Source organism: Lemur catta, chromosome 1 (genome assembly GCF_020740605.2).
Source record: "Lemur catta isolate mLemCat1 chromosome 1, mLemCat1.pri, whole genome shotgun sequence".
Classification (NCBI taxonomy): Eukaryota; Metazoa; Chordata; class Mammalia; order Primates; family Lemuridae; genus Lemur; species Lemur catta.
This window is the reverse complement of record NC_059128.1, coordinates 234,010,821-234,032,084: the sequence shown is the minus strand read 5'-3', so window position 1 is coordinate 234,032,084 and position 21,264 is coordinate 234,010,821. Positions and strand designations below refer to the sequence as shown.

Below are 21,264 nucleotides of genomic sequence, written 5' to 3'. Positions count from 1 at the left end.
GCAGCCCGGTAATGGACTAAGCTAGGGTAAAGGCACAGCTGTTTGATCCAAGGTGGGCCAACCCTGATGTTGTAGGTCCAGAACTTTCCCCAATAGTGGGCCACGGCTTTGATCCAGGCTTGTGTGACAATCTGACTCTCCTTCCAAACCTGCTTTCTCTCCTCCTTTCTACAGGTGTCAATCCCAAAGACACTCCCCCAACCTCCTGTATTCTACACTTTGCATCAGTCAGCTTCCTGAAGAATACTGCTTGGATATTGTTCTTTGGAAGTATTAATAAGATGAATAAATCTTTAACAAGACTAAACAAGAAAACAAGAGAAAAATCAAATAAACCAAATGCAGAATCTAGAAGAGTAAATAACTAATGACACAACAGAGGAAAAAAACATGATAACTTTGAAAACCTGGGAGAAATAGATAAAGTTCTGGAAAAATTCAACATGAAACAAGTAGCATTAAAAAAACCAGAAAATTTGAATAAGCCAATAATAATTAAAGAAATTGAAATGATAATCACATATTTCCTCTCAATAAAAATCGTTGCCTAGATGTTTTTACATGTAAATGCCACTCCAGTACTAAATAATCCCTTCTTATATAATTTGTTCCAGAAAATAGAAACAAGATAACATTTCTAAACTCTTAATGAAATCAATATAATCTTTATAAAACCAGATAAAGCAGTATAAGCTAATTACTCATATAATGCAACAATTTTAAGTAAAGTATGAACTAATTAAACCCAAGAGTATTTTTTTTCCATAGAGATAGTATCTCGCTATGTTACCCAGGAAGAGCTTGAACTCCTGGCCTCAAGAGTACTTTTAATGCATCATAATATTAACTGGTCATAGCACAAAGCTAAGTTAAATTTAAAAGCAATTTTTAAAATTAAAAAATAAGTTAACTTAAAAATATTTTTAACACTTGAGGCCATGATGATACTCAAAAAGCAAAGAGAGGAAAGTTCTTTGTTATAGTAAAAAGAGAGCTAACAAATAAATAAGGACTGATAACATTTTGCAACCCTCCGTGTAATAATGATTTCAGACATGGACAACCATTGGATGCTAAAATCTTCAGGTAAATGGTTGTTGGGAAGAGGCTTAAGATAGTCACATTTGCTGAAGTATCACTTTACAGAGTAGTTAGAAATTCTGACATGAGGCCGGGCACGGTGACTCATGCCTATAATCCTAGCATTTTGGGAAGCTAAGGAAGGAGGATCACTTGAGGCCAGGAGTTTGAGATCAGCCTGAGCAAGAGAAAGAGACCCCATCTCCATACACACACACACACACAAAAAAAAAAAAAAACAGAAAAATTAGCCGGGCATAGTGGTACATGCCTATAGTCCCAGATACTTGGGAGGCTGAAGCAGGAGGATCACTTGAGCCCAGGAGTTCAAGGCTGCAGTGAACTATGATCTTGCCACTCCAGCCTAGGGTAATAAAGCAAACACTGTCTCAAAGACAAAAAAATGTTTTATAATAGTTAATTATTATAATAAATGTTTTATAATTTTGTAATGTTGATAGCATCTTTATTCATGATTGCCAAAACTTGGAACCAACCAAGATGTCCTTGAGTAGGTGAATGAATAAACAAATCGTACATGCAGACAATGGAATATTATTCAGCACCAAAAAGAAATGATATCAAGTCATGAAAAGACACGGAGGAACCTTAAATGTGTATTGCTATGTGAAAGCCAATCTGAATAGATTACAGGCTACATTTGAAGTATAAGACAATCTAGAAAAGGGGAAACCTATGGAGACAGTAAAAAGATCTATGGTTTCCAGGGCATGGGAGGATGGAGGGATGAAGAGGTAGAACACAAGGGATTTTTTTTTTTTTTTTAACAAAACTTACAAAATATATTTTTAGTTGTCCGGTTAATTTCTTTCTATTTTTTAGTAGAGACGGAGTCTCGCTCTGCTCTGGCTGGTCTCGAACTCCTGACCTCGAGCGATCCACCCGCCTCGGCCTCCCAGAGTGCTAGGATTACAGGCGTGAGCCACCGTGCCCGGCCAACTTTTGTGAATTTCTGCCCCACATTTTGGCAAATAGTGGGAAGGCAGAGAGTTTTTCTTGTTTCTTTTCAATTGACTTCAGCTTAAAATAGTATTTACCCTGAGGTGGCATATTCTGGTTCCTACATTGCCTTCAACCCAGTTTGTTTTTTCTTCTCCGTCATCATTAATGCTTTCATTATCTTCTTATTTCTAGAAGGCAGGTAGAAAAGAATTGTGAAAAAATGCTACAGTAAGATAAACCATTCCATACCAACCCCTTAAAAACGACCAATAAAATAAAGAATCTACTTCTGGAGTTCCTGAGTAATTTGCCCCCAAACTTAGGGACTGTGCACACAAAGGCTTTATGTAGCAAACAAAGGAACAGGATTGCCCACTTATGCCCAGGGCTCCTATTCTGTATACAGGAATGGGTCTCACTTCCTTCCCCTATACTCTCCATTCCCTTCTTCACTTCCCTTCTCATAACTCCTCCCCATTCACACATGCTTATGGTTTTCTCATTAAAAAATAAGAAAGGAGGAAGGAAAAAAGAAAGGAAGGAAGAAAGAAGAGAGTGAGGGAAGGAGGGAGGAAAAGAGAGAAAGAAAAGAACGGAACCTCCCTTGAGGTTACTGCCTGAACTAGCTGCCATCCCCTCCTAGGCTTTGATTATCAACATGTCCTGCTCCCAGTTCTGCACAAGCTCTACTCTAACTTACTGCAATCACATTTTAGCTTCTACTGACCCCCTCAATGTACTCTCAAAAAGGCCACCATGGCTGGGTGCAGTGGTTCACGCCTGTAATTCCAACACTTTAGGAGGCCAAGGTGGGATGATCACTTGAGACCAGAAGTTCAAGACCAGCCTGGGTGACAGAGTGAGACCCAGTCTCTACCAAAAAAAATAGAGTCTAGTCCCAGCACCACTGCATTCATCTTCACCTCACTGCCAACCACTTTTTCCTTCTAAGACTCTCTGCTCATCTCCAAACCTCTAATTGTGCTGTTTCTGTCCTCATTGTCCACCTCCCATCAATATGCTGATTCTCTTTAGGGTTCTTTCCTAACTCCTTTCTTAGAAGCTCCTACCAAAAATGTATGTGCTAATGACTCCCGAAGGTATTTACCTCTAACCCATACTTCTCTCAGAATTCTAGAACATGTCCCGAGTTTCAGATTTTCTTCTTCACTGGACTTCTACCTTTCCTCCATCTTCTAAGACAGCATCTTGTTCCTTTTACTCCTATATCCCTTAAATTTGTCTCATTCCTCTTTTTTTTTCTTCCCTGACCTTTGACTTTGACATTGACTTCTTCAAATTATTTGTCAGAGTAATAAATTATCTTTCTTAATTATAGTAATTGCTTACTTACTGTCCTATCTAGTCTGTTGCAAGATTGTAGCCCACTTTCTAAAAAAAAAAACAAAACCCCAAAACAAACAAAAAACCCTTTAACTTCTGTCCACACCCCTCTCATATCACTTCTACCCAATTCCATGACCAAAATCTGAATTTTGAACTTATGGATGGACATTAGGAGTTATACAATCTATATAAAATCTAAAGCAGTGTTTGTGTGTGTGTCCAACATATATTTTCCTGGAGGGTATGTAGCTATCACTACATTCTCAAAGGAGTTTGTGTCTCAAAAGTGACAGAGAAGGCCGGGTGGCTCACGCCTGTAATCCTAGCACTCTGGGAGGCCGAGGCGGGTGGATCGCTCGAGCTCAGGAGTTTGAGACCAACCTGAGCAAGAGCAAGACCCCTGTCTCTACTAAAAATAGAGAGAAATTATCTGGCTAACTATAATATATATAGAAAAAATTAGCTGGGCATGGTGGCGCATGCCTGTAGTCCCAGCTACCTGGGAGGCTGAGGCAGGAGGATTGCTTGAGCCCAGGAGTTTGAGGTTGCTGTGAGCTAGGCTGATGCCACAGCACTTACTCTAGCCTGGACAACAAAGCAAGACTCTGTCTCAAAAAAAAAAAAAAGTGACGGAGAAATAGCAACCTATAGGATAATATATGAGGCCTTTAATACAGACATAAATGTCAATATAAGCTTCATGTCAATATAAGCTTCAATCATGCTGACCTATTGGCAGTTTCTAAGTATATCATATTCTTTTATTCCCATGTGTTTGTACTAGCCATTCCCACAACTGGTAAGCTTGTCCTCAGTACATGTAATTTCCACAATAAGTTTCCCTAAGCTACTCCAATACAGGTACTTCCCATATATTTTCATAGCTTCTCTTACTCATTTTTATTTGAGTATGCTACATGGATTTTGTCTAAATTTTGTACCCCCAGCTGAGTATCTGCCATTTAGCAAGAATTCCCACTTGAGGCCGGGCATGCATGGTGGCCAGGCCTGTAGTCCCAGGTCCTTGATAGGCTGAGGAAGGAAGATTGCTTGAGTCCAGGAGTTTGAGGCTGCAGTGAGCTATGATGATTGTGCCACAGCATTCTAGCCTGGGCAACAGAGCGAGACTCTGTCTCTAAAATAATTTAAAAAATTAAAAAATTCTAATACTTGTTTGTTTTTTTCTTTCTTTAGAACAGGTCCCCTACCACTGAGGCAGAAATCAGATTCTAACTTGTCAGATACTTTGTTAAGGCTGCTAAGAACTAGCCACATTCATCTGAGTTTTAATCCATTACTAAGTTCTTTTTGCTTCCTATTTTTGCCTTATCTATATGGCAAATTAACAAAACAGCACGTCTGCCCTCTGCCTTGTCCTATTAAATTATTCAGAAATCCATCTACATATCTACTTTTCTGTGTGCCATGCTTAGAAAGGTACTTAAGGGTTACCTCTTCACACAGTCAGGGCATAACATATTATCTTCCAGGCCCGGAGATGGGAAATGGCAGGCTGGTAACAGGAAGAGAGAAATCATCTTCCTGGGCGTGGTAGGCACCCAGGTCTGACCCGCATGAAACTGCAGGCGAACCCAACCCTTTGTGTCCGCCGGGAGAGGTTCCCCATGGACCACACACCACCTGACGCCTGGGGAAGGAAAGAGAAGCAAACATGAACAGCAGCAATCAAGATGGCCCTCCCACACTACCTCTCATCAAGTCACTCTGGATTTCACTCTCTTATATTCTACTTGCAAATCAATTGAATGAAATGCATGAAAATGTAGACCAAAAGACACTATAATCTAACTTCACAAATTACATAGCATGAGGGATAATAATAGTTACCCATTTTGGAACACTTGCTTTGTGTCCAGGATTTTGCTAAGCGGTTTACATGTCCTAATGCATTTATTCTTAAGTACATTAATAATTATCTTCTATTTGCTTTTCTTATTTATAGGTGAGGTTGCTGAAGTTTATGGTGTGAAGTATCATAACTTTCCCAGAGGCAAGACATGGATCCACGTATTCCAACTCATAGCCCATGTACCTGACCACTACATTGTACTGCCTCAACCACAGAAAACAGGCAAAGAGTCTGTTTAAAAGTGTAAAGAATGAGGAACCGAAGTAGAGGCAAAAGGAAAGGCAGGGAGGCCAAACCACCCCCCCCAAAGAAGTGTAAAGGATAATCTAGTTAGAGAGATGGGTTATTTTCAAGAAAATGACATAAGTGGTCCAGATTCCAAATGTCTGAAATAGAGAGAAAGGCACAGTCATGGGGGGCTTTTAACTATCTGTGAATAAGCAGTGCAGTATCTCCCCAGTTAGACTGTAAACAAAAGTATCGAATGTGTGTTTAGCACAATATACTCAGCAGCTAAACATACTCCTAGACCACAGTAGATGTTTAATAATTGCTGAATGAAGAACATAAAACGATGAGTAACTGTGGGATGATATCAGCCCACAGGCATATTAATGAAAATTACAATGAAGTGTCATCTTTGGGGAGGCAGCCCCCCAGACACACAGCTTTACGGCCGGACAATGTCTTTGCACAGATTATTAACAGGAGCCTATTCCTCCTTACAGAAAGGATTGCAGCTCGGGGAGCTAAGGATAGGCCAATTTCAGCTCTAGAGCTTCCTTGTGGTTGTGTTCCTTACATGACGCATAATGCACCCTACTACGTAAGTCAGCCCTAAGTGAAAGAGGATCTAGAACACTCCTGGAAATGGGGGCAGAGAAGAAAAGGATTCAAGTCAAAAAGGAGGGTGACTTTGTGCTGGCCTGAGATAGGGTCTGCTGGAGATGAAAGCAAAAATAGCAAGGAAGGAGGAGTACGAGTTGAAGAAAGGTGGAGTTAAGTTACCCTCAAGATTTCTTAGAGGACAGGGGCCCTAAACCTTCTAATCATTAGTTTGTTTTCAATGTTTTAAGTTCTGTGTCTCATACAAGTCTCACAACCATTCTATGAAATACGTAGTTATTAATATAGTTTTCATTTTATAGACGAGGATACCAGCACTTGGGCTGAGTAACTTGTCAATGTCACATATCTAGGAAATGGTAAAGCAAGAACTTGAAAAAAATAAAAAACCAAAACAACAATAATAAAAAGAAGACTTTGAACCAACACCTTCCTTTTCTTCTGTTATGAATGCCTTAAGGAAGGGAAAAAGAAAAGGGGAAGACATCAGACTGTGGCTAACCACACTATTAGATTAATAAAAGTTAACCTTGTTTCTCTGGAGTGGTACTCATACATTAAGGTTGATCTTACCAAAGGCTTGTGTCAAAAAAGCCTCAGCAGAAGCGGGAATAGAACATGAATTTGCAGCCTTAGGCTGCACAGCTTTTGCAGCAATCCTTCCCCATGATGCCAAGGAAGATTGCTGAGGTGACGATATCACTTCAGCAGCATTAGTCTGTTCTGGTCTCTCACTCATCCTGCAACATCCCTTAAGCTTTGCTCTCTTAGTCACTGTCTTGTGTGTCCTTGAACATGGCTGTAATCTGGCCTCCTTTGATGTTTTAGGAATATCCTGCAAATGAAATTCGTGACGAGTATTCAGTGTAAGTACTACTGCCATACAGACTTTTGTGTCAATTTTATCATTTTTATACTGACCCGAACATGTATGTCAATGTAGGAAGGGTTTGGGAATATTAGTTGTCTTACAGCAGTGGTTCTCAATTAGGAGAGGTTTTTGGTTTTCAAAACTGGGGGCTCGGGGTCAGGGTTGGGGGTGGGGGGGGGGTTGGGCTGAGGGGGAGGAGAGAGAGGTTGCTACTGACATCTAGTGGGTAGATGATAAGGATCAAGGGAAGCCCCTAAAACGAAAATTTATTTGGCCCAAAATGTCAGTGCCACAGTTAAGAAACATTACCTTAGAGGTACACCATATGTAGAGATGGTGGAAGAGTAGAGACAACTCAAGCTCAGAACCCACCCTCACACCATCAACATACCCATTACTCACATATTTCTGCTCTGGGTATGCATGCTGCTGAAGCCTCCAAAAAACTTCTATTTTCTTAGGAAATTAAGAGGGAAATAAAAATTAAACGCTGACAAAGGTTCCCATACTTATTCAGAGCAGCAGAGGTTCTCACCAGTGTTACTAACCTTCCCATCAGTACTCAAATTGAGCTGTTGGCACCAGTTCCGTAAAGTGTCTCTCCGTACACTATTAATGGAAGGCAAAATGGTTGGCAAAGGAAGAATTGGTGCTTTACGTCTAGTTTTTGGGGGAGCTTCGAATTGTTCATTTGTTGGAGGTAGATGAACTGAAAAAAGAATGGAACAAAAGTAGAGATAATTTAAAGTCTGTAAGATTCTTTTACAATTTTACAAAGACCTTTTTGCATTTCCCACAACCCAATTTGCACACATACATACCAATTTTTATTTTTCCTATTACAAATGAGGTAACAGATTCAGTTATTTAAGGACTTGCCCAAAATCACACAGCCATAAAAATGGCAGACTGGGTCTCAAACCTACATTTAGATTCTAAATTCTATGTTTTTTATGCCAGGTACAGCAGCCTACTTTCTGTGGCCTTCAACAACCAACTAAACAGAACATTATATTGGATTTCTCCTCCCAAATGTCTAGATTTTGGACCATAAAATATCAGCTCTCCCTATAGAAATCAAAGAAACCACCACTAACCCTACCCCCAATCAACAATGGTCTACCCTTCTGTCAGCCTGCCTCATTTTTCTCTGCAGCACCCCATCTCACCTCACTCTGCTTAGCTCTAACCCATCACTATTCACTTCACCTTAAAATCTTCATTATTGGCCCAGAAAATAAAATCATTCTGAAAATACTTATTTGATGCCCTTATATGAGGCACTGAGAATAGATCCAAAGGGTCATGATTTTAAGAGCTGCTATATATTTGATCAGTAATTACTTGCCAAGCAAAATACTAGATGCTTACCAAAATTATTTAAATTTTCATGAGACAAGTATGTATTAACCTCATTTTTATAAAAGAGATTAAGTTTCATGTGTTGGGAATTCATATGAACTCGTGTCTAGCTGCCCCATAAGAGCCTGCTCTGTCCAAAATGTTCTACATGCCTATTGTGTGTCTTTTTTTTGGCTCTGTTGCCCAGGCTGGAGTACAGTCATACAATCATAGCTAGTGATCCTCCCATCTCAGCCTCCAGAGTAGCTAAGACTACAGGTATGCACCAGCATGCCTGGCTAATTTAAAAAAAAAAAAAAAATTTTTTTTTTAAGATAAGGTCTTGCTACATTGCCCAGACTGGTCTTGAACTACTGGCCTAAAGCAGTTTTACTGTGTTGGCCTCCCAAAGTGCTGGGAGTACAAGTGTGAGCCATGCTCCCCGGCCTTATTTAGTGTTTTAAAAGCAAGGCAGTACATGGGGCATGAGAAGTAAGGAGTTTGAGAAGTCTCTTACCCCAGGTTATCAAGGAGATTTAAGCTGGGTGTTGTACAGTCAGAGGATAGGGAAGAAAAATCTTACTTTTCCTGGTCTTCCCAGAGTTGTAGGAGTAGCTAACTGAGCAATCTCTGTCCTCATACCTTCACAGTGTTTCCCAGGCTTGTTCGATTTTACATCAGAAGTTGAAGAAACTGTGGATTCTAACCGTTGTTCTGTATTTGATTCGTCAAATGGAACCAATGTCAGGATCACACTTTCCTCGTCAACTATTTCCTCCTCAGAGAAATTCTGGAAAGAGAAGAGTCAGGCACTGATTCTTATTTAATATCACACAACTAAACTGCTTACTTTCAAAGCACAACTAATGAATAAGAAACTGAGAGGACAATAGGTGGAGAGAAGAGCTCTGAGATTCCTTAAATGTGATGTTGATTGGCAGATCCTTAATCAAGGGAAAAAATGAGAAAATGGGCAAAAGCCAATTTACAGGTGGGTGATAATGAAAGAGAAAATAAAAGAGTAGGGCTTGGGTTGGAAGAATTATGTTCCTCAGGGCTTTCCTCTCCATCAGCCAAAACACCAAACACTTTCCCTGTGTCTCCTAAATCTGAATGGAATGTGTTCCTGCCTTTCCATCTTCTGTCATACCCAAGATTCCCATATTCAATTTATTAAATTTCACTGGCACCAGCAATAACCTCCTGTTAGCCCCAAATCCGTTCTGACTGTCCTTTCTGTACAGATTGCTATCCTGCTTGTCAAAAACTCTTTCGATGGCTTGTTTTTGCTGTTCCAGTTAAAGACGAAATTCAGATTAGCCCACAAATCTGTGTATAAATGCCTCAACAGCCTGGGCCCTGCCAGCCCAGCCAGCTCAAGACAGCAAGCTTTCTGAGCTTCAGCCACAAGGGGCTGATTTCAGCTCCCAGACCTGAAGGGAGAGCATGTATCTGTTTTACCCTTTGTAGCATTCACCGAAACTAACAAAGCACCCAACACAATAGGCATTTCCTGTTGTTTTTAGGATCTAAAGAAGGGAAGTTAAAAGGGAAAAGCAGGTAAGTAGGAAAGGACTGACTTAATTCTCATAGTATGTCTCTTCTAGACATTTTTTAGTTTCTTGTTTTACAAATGAGGAAGTTGAGTCTCAGAATTGAAATGAATAATGCCATGGAGTAACACAAGCTTGAGTACGTATGGTTCTGGTTAGCTTTTCTTCTCAAATCCAAGGGTGAATAAACTCTATTCCAGCCCTACTGCAATACTCTCCACTAGAGCTGCCGTCATGCCCCTCCCCCTCCCCAGTTTAATCTCTTCAAGGGCTTTCTGCTACTCTTACTCTTTGCACATTATTACTTTTACATTTGTATAGCACTTTTTCAAACCACTCCGCTCACTTTCACTCTTGTCAGCTTCAGAAAAACATTACTTGGCAAATATTACTCCATTATAGAATTAAGTAGGGGCTCAAAGCTCAAAGTAGCTGTGTGACTTGCCTGTAATCATATACCTAATACTGGCTAATTCAGTCCTCTAGCCTGGTACAGTGGTCCCTGTAAATACACTAAGATGGCTTCTCTATCTAGTTTCTTGTACAGCCCGACGTTTGCTAGTCTGGAAACTCATTCGGTACCAAAGGCCATTGGGAGTAGATTACTTCTTACTCCTGGAGGGAAATAAAACAATTGGCCACTTTACTTTCTGACTTTATCCATATTACCCTTTACTACTTTATTTTTATCTTAGCTTTCCTTTTTTTTTAAAAAAAAAAATCATTTTAACATTGTCCAGCTATGGCTCTTCTTGTCTTTCCTACAAAATAAATCTTTTCCTTTGGACTAGGAACAAGAAATTTTACTTCTTTCTACTCTCACCCGCATATACACGGAGCCACAGTCACATGAAAGAAAAGTAACAATCCATTTGCAAAGAGGTGGTTCCAGATGGACGTTTCCTACAGCTGGAAATTAACATTCATGGCAAAAAAGACACGAGCAAGACCTACAGAGACTTTCAAAAGCGACTCTGACAAAATGAATTCTATTAGAAAACTTACCTTCGTGCTGCTTTCGTGATGTGAGTCTGACATTTTCAGCAACACCTAGGGGAAGGCAAAGCCAGCAATGTTCAGGACATATGCAGGTTATTTTTTTTTCTTTTTTCTTTTCCTTTTTTTTTTTTAGATGACCCTGCTGTGCGCCGGTGGGCCCGCCTACCGCCGGCTCCCGAGACAGAGCACCCAGGGCCAAATTACTTCTTTTAATCTAAGAATTTCTAGCTTGATATCTCCTTTTAAAAGCAAATGTCTCCCTCTACTTCCTGTTACCCAGATGACCTTTGTTTTCTTTCCCTCCTCTTTTTTCCCCCTCCCTCCTGATCTGACAACATGATAATTTTATCTATTTTACATTCTCTCTTGTCCATAAGGTAATAGTTGAATTATTGGGAAATTAGATCACTTGAAATACTTTTTTAAAATCAGATTTTTGGCCAGGTGTGGTGGCTCACGCCTGTAATCCTAGCACTTAGGAAGGCCAAGGCGGAAGGATTGCTTGAGTCCAAGAGTTAAAGATCAGCCTGAGCAAAAGCAGAGACTATCGCTACAAAAAAGAAAAAGAAAAATTACCTGCGGGTATGGTGATCTGCACCTGTAGTCCCAGCTACTCAGGAGGCTGAGTCAGAGGAACCCTTGAGCCCTGGAATTTGAGGTTGCCGTGAACTATGACGCCACTACTGCACTCCAGCCCCAGCAACACAGTGAGACTGTCTCAAAAAAAAAAAAAAAAATTTAGATTTTTTGCCTTTATTTCTTTAAGTTGAAAGTTAGAAGAAAACTGGAAGAGGGTTTTAGAGAGGTATAACTGATTTATGCTCATGGGCGTGTCACTCACTGGGAGACCCGAGATTTAAATTGTGGGGGTTGGGTAACAGCATCTCTCTTAGATCTAGTTCTAAATACAAATATTTAGCCTGCATTATTGAGCTGGCTAGAAGAGAAGGGTTTGGCTATTCAGAATCAAAGCAGCAAGAGTCAAAACATTAGGACAAGGCCTGCTCAGCGGCACATGTCTGTAATCCTAGCACTCTGGGAGGCCCAGGCGGAAGGATTGCTTGAGCTCTGGAGTTCCTTGGAACCAGACTGAGCAAGAGTGAGACCCCATCTCTACTTAAAATAGAAAAATTAGCCCGGCGTCATGGCAAGCGCCTGCAATCCCAGCTACTCCGGCGGCTGAGGCAGGAGGATCGTTTGAGCCCAGGAGTTTGAGGCTGCAGTGAGCAACAATGATGCCACTGTGCTCTACCCAAGGGGATAGAGTAAGGCTCTATCAAAAAAAAAATAATAATAATAATAGTAATAATAATTAAGACAAGTAATGGAATAATAAGGCAGGAGGAAGAACTGTAAGCACTTGGGAATTGCTGGAGCAGATGTTGGAGGCAGGCAGTGATAAAAGATAAAAGCAGATGTTTCCGTGGGTCACTTTAAAAAGGGAAAATGCCATTCACAAATAGCATGGCAGCGCTGAGATCCAAATGTCTTTACAGCGGACTTTTTGTACCCCAGGAATGGTTCGGTCCGTTTGTCTGAGGACCCAGGGGGCCCACGGTCAGTTTAATTTAGTAATATATTCAAACTGCTGTCTACAAATGCTCAGCTTCAGTTCGGAAGAAGTGATTGGAAGTTTAAATTAGGAGGCCTCACCCTTACCTCCTTAATCCGATCCCTGGGGGTGGGGACGAAGAAACTGCTCCGGCAAGCCCTGCGGGTAATTCTTCTTTCCTACAGTCTGGAAGTACTGGCTAGGTCAGAATTTGACCTAAGGAGTTTGGAGAAAGGCAAATAATGGCAGTTAATGGTTGGAATTCCGGCTCCTCCTTTCCACTGTAGAAACAGAATGAAGCCGGGGGAGAATCAGCCTACAAAGCGCACAGCTGCCAGCTTGGGTGCGGCCTCTGGGGATTTTTCCAGGCAATTTAGAGGGCAGCTGACCTGGTGGTCTGAGCTGATCCTAGCGCCTTAGCGGTTGTTAGGGCTTCAGGTGGGAAGACCATTTCATCGCCATATTTTCTTTTCTTCATTGCATTTTTCACAATATTTTGAAGTAAATGTCCCTTTCTGTGCTGCTGCTAAAAGATTTGTGTAAACGCTGATCACAGACTGAAGTGACTCTCTCCTACCGGACTGTGGCAATCTGAAATTCTCAGACTCCTCTTAATTCCCATGGGGTTCTGCACAGTGCCCGATTCATAGAAGGCTCTTAATTAGGTGCAGCAAATAATTCCGAAACGTATTACACCTACTTAAGTCTGAGGCTTACTGCAGAGGTCCCCAATTTATGGTGAGTTGTATAATTATTTCATTATACATTGCAATGTAATAATAGAAATAAAGTTCACAATAAATGTAATTCACTTGAATCATCTCAAAACCATCCCCTCCCTCCCCGGTTGGTGGAAAAATTGTCTTCCATGAAAATAGTCCCTGGTGCCAAAAAGGTTGGGGATCACTGGCTTAGTGTACATACCTTGAAGCTAAAAAGTAGCCAGAAACAGGATGCTGAACTTCTAAAATAACCTAGGCTGTAGGATATAGATTTAAAAAGGAAAGGAATAAAGCATTCTTGAATACTTGTGTTCTAACACTTGTTTCAATTATAGATAATAGTTCTGAGATAAAAATGCATTACCTATTTCAAATATATATTTTATTTACTATATTGTAAGTTAAATTTTTTTTTCTTTTTCTTTTTCTTTTTTTTTTTTTTTTGAGACAGAGTCTCACTCCACTGCCCTGAGTAGAGTGCCATGGCATCATCATAGCTTACAGCAACCTCAAACTGGGCTCAAGCGATCCTCCTGCCTCAGCCTCCCAAGTAACTGGGACTACAGGCATACATCCCGATGCCCGGCTAATTTTTCCATTTTAAGTTGGGAGACAGGGTCTCACTCTTGCTCAGGCTGGTCTCGAACTCCTGACTCAAGAACTCCTGACCTCAAGCAATCCTCGTGCCTCAGCCTCCCAGAGTGCTAGGATTACAGGCATGAGCCACCCTGCCCAGCCAAGTTAAATATTTATAAATGCATTGTATTTCTTATTTAGATAAGTGCTTTTCAAAATCCTTTGTTTTAAATCAGAGGAACATGCTCTACAAAAGTAAATGTTTATGGAGCACCAAAATATAACAGATAAAAGTAGAGTAACTCAGGGTGAGTTAAAAAACAAACAAACGTAAGGCAACCTACAGAACTACAGTTCTAAGAAACAGTTGAAACTATGTATGGTTCAGTATTACTACCCTGTGGAAGGGACAGGTAATGAGTTCTTTAGTTTTCTTAGGAGTAAAATGAAATTGCACTGAAAGCTGTTCCAAATTTGGCCATATCCTTCAGTTTGAGAAATTCCCACTTAAAGCCAGGTGGGGTGGCTTATGCCTATAACCCCAGCACTTTGGGAGGCTTAGGTGGGAGGATCACTTGAGGACAGGAATTTGAGATCAGCCTGGACAACATCGTGAGATCCATGTCTCTACAAAAAAAAAAAAAAAAAATAGAAAAATTACCCAGGGGAGGTGGTGCACACCTGTAGTCCTAGATATAAGGGAGGCTGACTCCAAAGGATCACTTGAGCCCAGGAGTTTGAGGTTGCAGTGAGCTATGATCATGCCACTACACTCCAGCCAGGGTGACAGAATGAGAACCTGTATCTAAAATAATGAAATGAAATAATATAAAATAAAAAGAAACTCTCACTTAAAAAGACTATTAAATTCATTTCTTCTTTTCTACTTTAAAGCAATAGTTACAGATCTTCACCTTCTTACCAAGAAATAATGGATATTTTGCTTATTTTTTCTTTTTAAAAAATCTCTTCTGTATCATGGAGCAACAGTCACTATTGGAGGAATTTTAAAGTCAGTATCCAAAGCCAGTAAGGCCTGTGAAAGGGGCGGCTATGAGTTCTCCCACTAACAGGTACCCTGCAGGAGTTCTGTTTTGCACAACTTCTGAAAAGAGCTAAACGGAAGGAAAATTTCTTTCAAAATTGTTTTTTTGAGAAGCTGCTTTTACAGAGTTCCTGAGTGAACAGCAGAAGAATGAGCTACAGCCTCAACCATATCTTGAGGGCAGAGTTACATCTGTGATAATCCCTTCTCCAAGGAAAGGCAGGAAACCAAGTCTTGGACTTAGACATCCTTGCGGTTTTTGTTATCTACCTGCTGCCGATTTTGTTATCAACTGACAGCCATCACTATTTTTTTGTCTTTGATTTGTTCCCCTTAAAAGCAGCAAGCCACTTGGCCTTGCTCCTGGCACCCTTTTCTCTTTCTTTGGGATGCCACACTGTCTCTCCCCACCCCCCATCTTTCCCCTCTTTCTCTCTCTCTCTGGCTCTCTCATTCTCTGTCCTTCTAAAGAACAAAATAAACTTTTTACTTTTATATCTCAATCTCTGCGTGAGAAATCTTTCTCCACCCACCCTGTGAGCACCTACTAGGCTTTCCACCCTAACAGTCTGCCCTCTTCAGTTCTGTATAACACAGAGGACGTGGTTAGGACAGGAGCATAGCAGTCATGGGGAGATGAGGTGATGGGGACAAATTTTGATGATTGCACAGGGAATTGATTTAGCTGTAGGTTCTCCAATAGTAGATGCAAATGTAGGCATAGCCCCACCAGTAAGTGTGGGAAAACCTGGTCAAAGAAGTCCTTTCTCATCCTCCTCTTTGCATATTGGAAGCTTTTCATTAAGATCTGTTTCCTATGAGGCAAATGGAATATGTTTTAAACCTGTTGGAGTTGGGAACATAAATTCTTGTGTCACCTTAAAGTGATAGGAACTGCTGGACCCTTGAGCAAATGTCCTCCTTTGTCAGGGTAGTGGGTGAGGAAGGATGGGGACTCAGGGCAAGTGAAGTAAACCCAGGCCGCGTCCATGTCCCCATCAGTCACTTGTTTCTTCCTGAGTTTTTTACCCTTCCCTCCTTACAAGTTCTTCCTCACATTTCTAAAAGCCTGTTCCACTTAAAACAGATACACATACACAAACACACACGTATCTCCTTTGACACTAGCATTTCTGACAATGACTTTCTTCTTTCTGTCACAGTTTAACTTTATGAACATGCCTTCTTACTCTGTCTAGCTCCTTTCCATTCTGATCTCATAGTCCTTCCATCTCTTTTCCCCATCTAACTCCTAGAACATTGATTTCCCATAGAATTCATTCCTCTGTCCTTGATCATGCCTCACACTTTCCTTGAGTAACTTCATCTATTTCTGTCAACTACCACCTTCCTGCTGATAACTCCCATATATGTATTTCTAGCCCAATTTATTTTTATTTATTTATTTATCTATCTATTTATTTATTTATTTTCGGAGGGACAGGGTCTCACTCTGTTGCCCGGTTTTCAGTGCAAGTGGCATCATCACAGCTCACTGCAACTTCAAACTCCTGGGTGCAAGTGATCCTCTCACCTTGACCTCCCAAAGTGCTAGGATTACAGGTGTGAGACACCACCACACCTGGCCCTCTAGCCTAATCTTTTGGCCTGAACTACTGACCCAAGTTTTAGCATTTCCTATTTTGTACTTCAAACATATTAGAAAATAAACTCATCTTCCCTACCAACTTTCAACTTCACTCTGTGTTTTTGCTCTTTTGAAATGTATTATCATCCATCCAGTCATCTAAAGGCAGAAACATAACACCTGTCTTAAAACACTCCCTCTCCCTAAACTCCAATGGGTCAAAGTTTTATGGAGCCAAACATGTGCACATCTCTCCTGAATTTATCTCTCTTGTAATTGTATTGCCACTGCCTTATTCCTGTCTGACCTGAGTCACTGAAATCCCTAACTGGTCATATTACCTCCCAGCCAATCCATTCTTTGTGTTACAAAATGTTAATTACATGCCATGCTAAGCTGAGTCTCATAACTAGAAAATTTAGGATCAGTGCACACCAGGGTGGCATAGAAAGCAGTTTCAGAAGTTTTGAATTGGTCTTCCTACTATGATGTCTCTTACTCCAAAGGCCACGGACTCAATGTGAGGGTTACTTGAACCATCAATTCCGATTATGCTTTCAAAGATTGGGGAAATGACTCCTGGGCATGTCTATAAAAAACCAGTGAGCCTCCTTGAACTAGACTTTGGCCAGGACTCGAGTCCTGGCTCCTTTTAGCTTTCACTCTAAAAAGTGGGAGTCATGTCAATACAGATGCTGTATACCATAATCCTCAAGATATCTTATTTCTCCTTCCCAATATCCAGTCACATGATTAAATGGCTATAGCTCTCTTTGGGGAAGGACTGAGGGAATCGTTATTGACAATACTTGCCGTGATGATACAGGGCCCTTCTCCCCAGGAGCCAGCCATCTCATCACTTAGTGGGTTCCAGATCTGGACATCAGCTCAGGTCTGGGAACTGAGCAAGACACCATGACTTTTTATTGGAGTGACTGCCCTCAGCCTCCTGCTCCTCCATTCTTGAATTGTTTTGATTGTTGATGTTAAGCAGCATCCTTGGCCACGCATCGACTTTGGCCCTCGGGATGTCATGGTCTATTAGCCATCTCCACAGCCCCTTGTGTGTCAAGCCCCCTTGCCTGCTCTCCAATCTTCCTGGTAATTGCAGCCTCCTCGTTTCTGGTGATTAAGTGCCACCACCTGGCTCTATGACTTCAGAGCCTGTTATTCAGCATGTCGTTAACAAGCCCAGCTCTGTGACTGCCTCACCTGCCATCAGCCGTTTGTAGAGAACCACTGACCTTGTTAGCGATGCTGGTGTTCCCTCTCCAGCACATTCCTGATGGCCTCGCTGCATGCTGGGTCCTCTGGGCCCTCCCAAGGACCATCTCTGGTGAGTGTGTGGTCTCACTAAACACGTCTATCCCTGCAGGTCCATTTTCTTCAGCCTATTTGTTCCTCCTTCTACTGTCTGCCACGTCAGCTTGGGCATTTGTACTTTGCTCACTGCTGGCTGTCATTTTCTCCAGGACTCTAAGAATCATCTTAGCCGTGAATTTGTCCCCTCTCCTGGGATCCTCACTAGGATATTAAATCCTGTGCCAGGAGAAAGTGCCCCCAAGGCAATGAATTCTTGTTTATTCAGTGTGATATTCCAGCCCCTTTGGTCAATTGTTCTCAACATCTATTGGGGATTACTCCCCTAACTCCTGCCAGGACATGCTGCTAGCTAACATCTGCAACTTCTTTAGTATATATTCTCTTTCCTCCCTTGTCAGGCCAAGCATTTCCCCAGCTAGGTTATGCTGGAATTTAACTCCAAGTTATTGGCCTAGTAACTGGAAGAGGAGTTGGGAAGAATTTTTAAGGGGGCCACCTGTTGCCTTGTCGGGAAGGAGCCTGTATGGCATCTTCTAGCACAAGAGTAAAAAAACGCTAGCTCATACTAGGAAAATGCAGGTCACTGCTGCAAGATCCAAGAATTCAGAGGGGTCTACAGAGCAGTACTCTCGGGGGCATCCATTCTAATGTCCCCACCCCATGTTTCAGGGTTCTAGATTTTCCCAACCATGTTGCTGACTTTAGAGTAGCCAACCTGCCTTTGCTGAAATTAGAAGTCTCTAGCTTTGCAGCTTTAGCTGTTAGAGCTTCTGTTTGCCACTCAGCTGTGTATGTCCTTCTAACAACAGGAGCTATATACATCTTCACAAAGTACTAAATAATATGGACGCCTTTTTCGGCCTCCATCCACCTGCACCCAGATGCTCAAAATAAACAGCAAAAGAAAAAATGTTTTTTAAAAAATGAAAAAAAAAAACAAACCAAAAATCAAAGTACTAAATAAGCTCTTTGATTCTTACGTCTTACTTACATCAATACTTGTTAATGGCCCTCAGTTTCTCATTATCCCATTGATGGACATTGATACAACTTGGGTCTCACTTTATTGCCTGGGCTAGAGTGCAATGGCATCATCATAGCTCCCGGCAACTTTGAACTCCTAGGCTCAAGCAGTCCTCCTGCCTCAGCCTACCAAGCGGCTGGGACTACAGGTATGTACCACCACGACCAGATAATTTTTCAAATTTTTTGTAGAGACAGGGCTCTCACTCTTGCTCAGGTTGGTCTTGAACTCCTGACCTCATGTGATCCTCTGGCTTCGGCCTCCCAAAGTGCTAGGATTATAGGTATAAGCCACTGCACCAGGCCTAATACAATTTATCTATCAATACCCAGACAATTTCATTACTTTGTAAATCCTTTCACACTTAAGTTTTCCAAATGCCTAAATTACTGCTCTTGCAAGGGCATTCTCCTCTACCAGAACATTTTTTTCCAGGTCACCTCTAGTGAAATCTTCAGCAACTACATCACCATCATGTACCAGGAACTATCTGTCCCTGCCCCACACAGTTCTCAGAATGGGTCCTTTTGTGTTTACCAGCAGGTGAGTGAGCTAGCGCAGAATCCCATCTTATCACCTGTTTTCTCTGCCTGCTCCTGACACCATATGTGTTTGTTCAGGTCCTCCAAAAAGCAGATGCCAAGATGGGATTAGGTGTACAGAGATTTATTACAGAAAACAACAGTGAAGGAAAATAGGAAGGGAGTCAGAAGAGGCTGGGAGGGCTGTCAGACCTTAAGGTAGGTCTGACCTCTGTAAAGGAGAGAGAAGTGAGATTGGGGAGGAAGAGTTGTGAACTGTGGTGCAGTTCTAAGAAAATGTCAACAAGGATGATGGGACTTTCAGCCGCAAGAATGGCCCTGCCCTAGAATCCTTGCTGTACTTGGCTGTTGGGAGTAAGCTGATGGGACTTATAGCCTGGGCATGAGCATACTGATGAATTTAAAATTGAGGGCACTGACCAATGACTCTCCGTGCAGTAGTGTGCTGAAAGGCACATTTGCACAGCCATCACACCATAATGCTACACTTCTCTTGCCTAAATGCCTTGAAGAAAGGGAAGAAAAATAGCATTTACTCAGGTTGTGGCACCTCTCTTCTGAGCACTTTAACACTTTATACTTCCCTCTGAAACTATAATTACACGCAGTGATGGGAAAAGAACAGAGCCAAATCACCTGGCTTAGAAATCAATTCAGGAATAGTGTTGACATCTGCCAGGAGACAGTGAGCTGCATATAGTAAAGGGAGAGGTGCCCTACAGGAACCCACTTTCCAACCTATAGACTATTAAATGCTGAGTGACTTGCTTCATTGCTTCCTTTCCACCACTTTCCCATTGGAAGATAATTAAAATTGAACTTGTTCCTTCTACTCGACCAGTACTATTATTATCAGTCTTACCAGAAACTTTTTGGGTCTAGGATTCAAAAGTGGCAGTAACAGTAGCTGAAGCTACTGCTATAGGATTGTCCGATCTTGAGCCTTTCTTTGAATATAATGGTTGCACAGCCCTTTGGTCTGAGTTACTTATCAAATATATTTTAGTCATGTCAAGGGTAGTGGCCACTTCAATATTCTTCCCTCTTTTAGATCTTTGCTGAGGCATTGCTGAACTGACCAACATCAAGACTCTTCCTGGATGACAGTTTCTGCACCACTTCTGCTGACGTGCGCACGTTCTGCAAACAGGCCTTATGATCAGTGTCCTAAAGTGAGGTACTGCTAACTTTTATTTTAATGAGTGTTACTTATTTCAGTAGTTCAAAACATGTGCAGGTGGAAGGGAGTGTGGAAAGAGCAATGTATGGGAGGAGAGTCTGAGAACAATGTCCTCCCCCTTTTTTATTCCTCTGCTTTCTCTGACCTTGCTTAACACCTAAATTAGGCAAAATAAATCAGCATAAGGATTGTGAGTTTAAGGCCGAGCTGGTGGCCTATGCCTGTAATCCTAGCACTCTGGGAGGCCCGGGTGGGAGGATCACTTGAGGTCAGGAGTTCAAGACCAGCCCGAATAAGAGCAAGACCTCCTCTCTACCAAAAATAGAAAATATTGGTTGGGAGTGGTGGTACACGCCTGTAGTCCCAGCTACTCAGGAGGCAGAGGCAGGAGGAGCGCTTGAGCCCAGGAGTTTGAGGTTGCAGTAAGCTATGATCACGCGATCACACTCTATCAGGGCAACAGAGACTCTGTCTCAATAAATAAATAAATAAAAAGAATTACGAGTTTATCCCATTACTGTCCTTCCCCAAGGTGACTTTTTTTTTTTTGAGACACAGTCTCGCTCTGTTGCCCAGGCTAGAGTGCCGTGGCGTCAGCCTAGCTCACAGCAACCTCAAACTCCTAGGGTCAAGCAATCCTTCTGCCTCAGCCTCCCAAGCAGCTGGGACTACAGGCATGTGCCACCATGCCCGGCTAATTTTTTTCTATATATATTTTTAGCTGTCCAGATCATTTCTTTCTATTTTTAGTAGAGACAGGGTCTCACTCTTGCTCAAACTGGTCTCGAACTCCTGACCTCTGACCTCGAGTGATCCTCCCTCCTCGGCCTACCAGAGTGCTA

The 21,264-nt window shown here is 41.7% G+C and overlaps 1 protein-coding gene across 1 annotated transcript; it reads right to left on the bottom strand.

Annotated features, from left to right (window-relative positions):
- Nucleotides 1-2,161: 2,161 nt before the first annotated feature.
- On the bottom strand, nucleotides 2,162-10,909 carry DPPA2 (developmental pluripotency associated 2). The gene is made up of 7 exons (XM_045565919.1): nucleotides 10,877-10,909; nucleotides 8,961-9,108; nucleotides 7,526-7,686; nucleotides 7,380-7,433; nucleotides 6,680-6,941; nucleotides 4,843-5,038; nucleotides 2,162-2,231 (listed from the first exon to the last, which is right to left on the bottom strand). Exons 1-7 carry the CDS (start codon nucleotides 10,907-10,909, stop codon nucleotides 2,162-2,164), a joined length of 924 nt encoding a protein of 307 aa, XP_045421875.1.
- Nucleotides 10,910-21,264: the final 10,355 nt, after the last annotated feature.

What these genes read in the sequence shown, in the direction of transcription:
- DPPA2 (XM_045565919.1), bottom strand. Translation starts at nt 10,909, where the DNA reads ATGTCAGACTCACATCACGAAAGCAGCACGAAG. An exon ending in CATACCCAGAGCAGAAATAT is followed by an intron (nt 6,942 to 7,379) that starts GTGAGTAATGGG and finishes TTTCATTTGCAG; the next exon opens with GATATTCCTAAAACATCAAA. An exon ending in TTTTTTGACACAAGCCTTTG is followed by an intron (nt 5,039 to 6,679) that starts GTAAGATCAACC and finishes TTCCTTCCCCAG; the next exon opens with GCGTCAGGTGGTGTGTGGTC.